Source organism: Neltuma alba, unplaced genomic scaffold, assembly GCF_004799145.2.
Source record: "Neltuma alba isolate B1F8T4 unplaced genomic scaffold, ASM479914v2 tig00013958_pilon, whole genome shotgun sequence".
In the NCBI taxonomy this organism is placed as follows: domain Eukaryota; kingdom Viridiplantae; phylum Streptophyta; class Magnoliopsida; order Fabales; family Fabaceae; genus Neltuma; species Neltuma alba.
This window is the reverse complement of record NW_021637971.1, coordinates 39,248-45,425: the sequence shown is the minus strand read 5'-3', so window position 1 is coordinate 45,425 and position 6,178 is coordinate 39,248. Positions and strand designations below refer to the sequence as shown.

The following is a 6,178-nucleotide window of genomic DNA, read 5'->3' as shown; positions in this document are numbered from 1 at the left end:
TCCTCCGAATTGTGTCAATTTATGTGTTCTTTTGCCAAAATTTGCCAGCTGTGTACTTAAAGGGTTGCGTGTAGAAAAATCTGATAATCTTGTGTTTCAGGTTAGAATAAGTATTATTTACTTGAATTGTACAATCTATATTTGACGTTTGCATCGGTCTGGAAGACATAACTTGCTTAATTCTATGGCTCAAACGGTTACATTCTCAGAACTTAGAAGCAGCTCACTTTCATGCTAAAGAATCGGTACCATTCCAGTTTTACCCGTCAGTGGCCCTTGAATTGCTTTCCAATGTTACAGGACCCGAACAATCGTTTACGTTGAGTTTACTGAAAACTTGTTTCGGTTTCACGTCTTTCGACGACTCGCCCCTTCATTCTAAAACCCGTTGGCATTACAATGTGCTCATCTTCTACTGGAATAAAAGGAAAAATGGACTAAACTGAAGTATAATAAACTCATTTGTAGGCCGAATTCGAGTCAAATTCATGCTCGCATATTCTAACAGGGTAATTACTACTATAATACCATAACACAACATCTAGGATCCACTTAAAAATACACATGTATTATTATTATTATTATACAGAAGCACATATTATTACAACCAGTCAACCATGCTACCTATAAATAGGGTGTCGCCAATGTTTCTGCTGCCTCCAACCCACTCTGCAACAGCTTCACCACACACAACCTGTCCAATTGTGATATATTTCTTTAATAGGCTCCTCACCAGCTTCACTCGAGTCAACATTATTTGCTCCAGTTTAACTAGTAATATATGTTAAATTATCAGCTCATGGATCCGGTTTGGTCAATTAGTGTACCGACTTGTTCTCCGCACAAGGCTTTTGAGATGTTCCCAGGCTCCAGGAGATTAAAAACCACAACTGTAAAAGAAACCCAGTAAGTAGAGAAAAGGCCGCTGTCTTACTTAAAAATGAGGTTTGAGTGCTTGAAAACTTCAATTTAATTGCTAAAATGTAAGCCAGGGCAATCCATCAAAACCAAAAAGATAACCTTAAAATATCAAGGGCAACATACTAACCAGGAATAGCATTTTCCTCACAGAATGTCAGTGCCGTCATATCCATAGAGGTGGCACCTCTTGAAACCAGCTCCCTGAAGGAAATGTGCTCAAAGGTGAAATTGCCATCCCGGGAGTTGCAGTCATACACACCGTCTACATTAGTACCCTTGAGAACAGCCTCCGCATTAACTGCAGATTAAAAGGAAATTATGCTAAAGCTAACAAAAATTGCAGAGATGCATGTGTTGTCTTTCTTTGTGGAGGAGTGAAGGAGAGATGACGCAGAAAAATAAAGATGTAAAAAATCTAATATGGCATACTCTCAGAAGCTCGAAGAGCTGCAGCTATATCAGTTGAAAAGAGTGAATTTCCAGTGCCAAAACCAATGCCGCCAAATATAACAACTCTGCCTTTCTCAAGATGTCTAATGGCCCGCTGCCTATTGTATGGTTCAGCAAATTCATGCATGGCAATGGTAGTTTGTACACGAGTTTGAACGCCCATCTTCTCTAGAGTTGATTGGAGTAATATAGAATTCATCACAGTAGCCATCATGCTGGAAAAGTTCAAGAACCCACAAGTTCAGATCCCATTGACATTATAACAAAGAACAATTACAGTGAATTATCTTATTAGAAAATATCAGAATCATACACATAAAACAGGTCTTTTCATGGCAAGATAACCGATGCGCTCAAGGCCAAGAAGGCACCAGTCTGTACATTACCCTATTTGCAAGGCGGAAAGAATATGCTAGTATAAAACCATCAGCTAACCTTAAAGTTATAGCAAAAAATGAAGCACAAACACCTACAAGGTACGTTTCTTTGACATTTATATTAGACATGGCAAGTGATTAAATTGCACATATATACTTCATATTTTTTTCATAATGCAGTGTCCTTATTGGTGACTTGTTTCCTTGTCAGTGCGCAAATTTCCCATAGTAAATCTTGTTCTTTGGCGTTCCAATGAACCACACAAGGTAGGTTCTCTAGAACTGCTGTTAATGTAGCCCTCAGCAGCCAAAATTTCTTATTTGTTGTCCTTGGTCATTACAACAAGTAATTAGCATAGAACAGCATAATGAGACTTACATCTTGATAGCAATGTGCTTTGTCATAGTCTTCTTGATAGATGCCAAAGATATGTAATAAACGGTATGTTACAGAGTAAATTTGAAAAGAACATACCCAACTTGGTATGCAGTACATCTTTCTAAACCAGTGGCAGTTACCCATGCATCTCCACAGAAAAAGTTACGACCTCCAACAACAATGGCCACCTGAGATATCATATAGAAACGAAATTGTCAGCTAAATGAAAAAGAACAGCAGGCATCCCAGAATTCAAAGGACCATCAAGAGAATACAGTACCTCCACACCGTTGCGAGAGGCTATGGCAACTTCTTTTGAAATTAACGTGGCCACCTGGCAATTAAAATTAACACAGAAAACAAACAAAATCAATTTAGTAGCAGCATCCAAAGAGAATGTTTAGACTATATCATTACTAGCTAAGAGGTTGAGTCAATTAGCGATGTCAAGCTTGGCAATTTCCATATATGAATAGCCAATTAGAACGATTATTTTCATTTGTAGAGGACATATAATTAGAAAAACCACAAACCTTTGGGTCAATATTGCAGGTAGCAGATCCAGTAAGAGCTGCTCCGCTAATTTTGAAGACTACCCTACGCCATCTAACATTTGACATTGGTTTTGACTTCAAGCTATTCAGCTGACCTCCACTGCTGGACATTGCGACTCCATATCTAAAAATTAAGAGGGGGCATCAGCAATATTAAAAAAGTTATAGATTCACAATCAACAAGAGAATAAAAGAAAAGAACATATATGGCAAAAATAAAATTGAATAAGTTATTGACTAAGATTCTCCCAACCATGACAAGCTGCACTGCAAAGTATCAATTTAGCACGAAATATTCTCAACTTTCCAAATCAAAGACCCCAAAGTTGATTATGTAATTACAGTGACCAAGCAGACTAGCAGATTCAGGCACAACAAAGATAACATATGTCCTCAAATCAGAAAATAAATACTACAATGGATATGAATAGCAGTTAAATACAAGCAGGCACAGAATCACTTATTTGCTATTGAATACACACTTGGCAGCAATCAAAACAACAAGAGAAACTAGGAAGCACCTTACAGATCTTGAGATCCTAAAGAACTTGGTGTCATGAGAATAAGTGGGATGAGGATAAGCAACTTAACCAAGCAGAATATAACTTCTACCTGCCTTGGATAATTAAATCATGCATTTTTCTGCAATTTAAGGACTGGATCTCAGACCTTGAAAAACCAGATCACAAGTCATCCTACTTCAGAAATAGTCATAGCGTCCTACTACATATAATAACGATATGTCATGCATTCCGTAAGTTGCCCCGTTTAAAACCCCCAAAAGTGTTGCATTACCAAACGTGTGTGATTATTTAGGTAAATGGAAAGGAAAAAGTAAGTTAAATAGGATGCTTTTTATTGCCATATCTAAAATATTCGCTTTTCGCTGAATCAACTCAGAGACGGTGGGAGGCAACCGCGAACAAACTACTAGACCGCATGGAAAATGTATAATACAGACAAGTGAAGTTCTGCCCAGGATTTGGGAAGGCAAAAGATTATGGTTTCTAATCATATTGTTTACAAAGTTCTGAAAAATGGGATTCACTCAAAACGGGAAAGATGAAAATTCTGCAAGTAACCCGACTAAATAATAGCAACAGAACTTTTCAGCTGGTTCTGCTTGACGCTCCATGAAGGACCCTTCATGTGGCCTGGTTTCTAGACAAGAGGAGCGAAACAAATCGCCAGTTCACATTGGCTCAGCGTTGTTAAATCTACATAAGCTTCCGCATACTGGTATCTAAAAGTCCAAACTTTTAGTATCAAAAAAAGAGAAGTCCAAATTTTTACCGCTTAAGTCATTGGTATGCTTATGATAACGTTGGGACAGAGGGCTCATCGCAGGGAAAACGTCAGCATGAAAGAAATCTCAACGGCAAGGCATCACAAATACGCACGCAACTGGGCACTAGCAAGCAAGAAATCAGTTTATCGTACCTCTTCGGTTGTCTCGGCGAATTCCCCCCAGAACCGATCCCCTTGTCTTCATCCTGCACATACTTTGTAGATAGCGAATTGCCAACGATCTGTTCCATCTGCTTGAACCAAGGCCAATGACTGGCTGAAATGCAGCCATTGCTCATCCTATGCCTTTCCAACTTATACCTCTTCTTCAAATTATCGACTTTATTCTTGCATTGCTCCACACTCTTGGTTTGATTTTCGCACCGCTCACTAACTATTGACGCCACTTCCTCCCAATCCCTCCCTCTAAGGTTCCCGCGATTCAGCTGAGTGAACTTCTCTGTATAAGCCTCAAGCAGGCAAACAATCGCGGCGTCGCTCCACTCCTCCCTATCCTTCCTATACTCCCCGCCGTTCGAAAGCTTGGGCCTTTTGTATCCGTACGACGTCGTACCGTCGCCGGCCTCCTCCCGATCAGTTCGCTTGTCGTTGTCGTCGGCCTCGTTATCAAATCCATAGACTTCGCTGGTGTCACCTACCGGTTCCGACGGCACAGGCGTGACGGCGGATGAGAAGGAATGCGGTGCGTAGGTTTGGTGAAGGTGGTGGTGGGGGCCAGCGCTTGATTGGTGATGATCGTCACTGAGGAGGGAGAAGTCGTCGTCGTCGCAGGAGGCCATAAGAGAGGACGTTACGGTTAAGGTCAAGGATCGTGAACGACGACGTTAGGGAGAGAGAATCCAACGTTCAGAGGCGCAGTGGGGGAGACATTCACGGAGCGCTCTTCCGTGAGTGGATCTGCTATTCGCCCTGACGGTCCCGTTAAGTGACTGGAAGCTCAGATCTCGCATCAGCCTACCAGTTCACACGCGCGAGAGCGTGCCATTTTTTTTCCCACCTCTCCAGAAGATGGAATTACTGTGGTGTTCGTGTTGCACACGCACAGGAGAAAATTTAAGATAAATCATAATGTATATAACTTATTAATTTCAAAATAAAATAAAATTTATTTGACAAGGTATATCTTAACAAATTTTTACCAATGCATTTGGTGAAATTAACTTATAAAGATGTCATAGATGTCAACATCAATACTTTACAAAATCATAAAACATTGCGTTATTTGTAAGTTTATGATTTATTCAAATTTTGTTGGACTTGTTGGGAAAAAAATTTTGTGGGACTTATGTTAATTAACTCATATAAGGATTTTTCTAGCGAAAAAAAAAAAAAAAGTACCCCGGTAAAAGGAAAAGAAAAAAAGAAAAAAAGATGTAGGTATGTTACAGTAAATGTGATGGTTTGGTTAGTGTAGGATAGGCACCCAATTGGGATTGATGAATTTGGGCCAGGAAAATGTAAGTAAAAGCCCAGTGGAGTATATGGGCTTTTAGAATTAAATTAGAGTAGACCGCAATCCAAGCGAATTGGAGCTAATAAGGGCCTGCGGTTCGGGGTGAAATTAAAGAAGAGAGTGAGAAAGCGGAAACAGGAAGTGGTGAAAGACAGGTAGGCATGTAACTTTCCATGTTTGACAGCCCACAGAGAGGAGGTTGAAAATTGTACTTGGTTTGAGGAAAGGTCAAAGAGAAAAAAAGGGGAAAAAATGGGAAAAAGCGAACGGCGCAGCATGGGACGGGGCTTGCAATACATGGGGCAGGCCGTGCTCAGCTCACGGTTTTTGCAGCTAATGCCGTGCCAACACCCCTGCACGTGCCTACCCACCTCCCGCTTCTCCGTCCCCTTATGCTTCGCTGTTCGCTCCACGCCTCCACCCCAGCCTCCCTTTCAGTTTCTTTATTTTGAACAACATATTTTTCTTTGCCAACGTATTTTGAGCAACATATGATACAATGTGATCTTACCTGTTTAACAATTAAGCCAAAAGAAACAAATTCCTTTTTTTTTTTTGAGTCGCCAAAAGAAACAGATTCATCTGGAAATACTTCTCCGGTCCTAATTATAAGACCCAATTGACTTATTTGAGGAGATTAAGGAAGTAAATTAAGTTGGTTATTTATAATAAATAAGTGTTGTTATTCCTAAAATATCCTTGCTAATTAAGTAAATTGGCTAAAACTATCATTATT

The 6,178-nt window shown here is 40.0% G+C and overlaps 1 protein-coding gene across 1 annotated transcript; it reads right to left on the bottom strand.

Annotated features, from left to right (window-relative positions):
- Positions 1-421: 421 nt before the first annotated feature.
- LOC114739417 (uncharacterized) lies at positions 422-4,934 on the bottom strand. Its single transcript, XM_028927478.1, has 7 exons — positions 4,122-4,934; positions 2,661-2,805; positions 2,408-2,461; positions 2,224-2,315; positions 1,351-1,586; positions 1,049-1,219; positions 422-890 (listed from the first exon to the last, which is right to left on the bottom strand). Exons 1-7 carry the CDS (start codon positions 4,766-4,768, stop codon positions 793-795), a joined length of 1,443 nt encoding a protein of 480 aa, XP_028783311.1. The 5' UTR covers positions 4,769-4,934; the 3' UTR covers positions 422-792.
- Between the last annotated feature and the right edge of the window lie 1,244 nt (positions 4,935-6,178).

Excerpts from the sequence above, each read along its gene's own strand:
- LOC114739417 (XM_028927478.1), bottom strand. The coding sequence starts at position 4,768 with ATGGCCTCCTGCGACGACGACGACTTCTCCCTCCTCAGTGACGATCAT. Across the intron at positions 1,587-2,223 it reads TGTACTGCATACCAAGTTGG|CATGATGGCTACTGTGATGA; the intron begins GTATGTTCTTTT and ends GAACTTTTCCAG. Across the intron at positions 1,220-1,350 it reads AGCTCTTCGAGCTTCTGAGA|TTAATGCGGAGGCTGTTCTC; the intron begins GTATGCCATATT and ends TTTAATCTGCAG.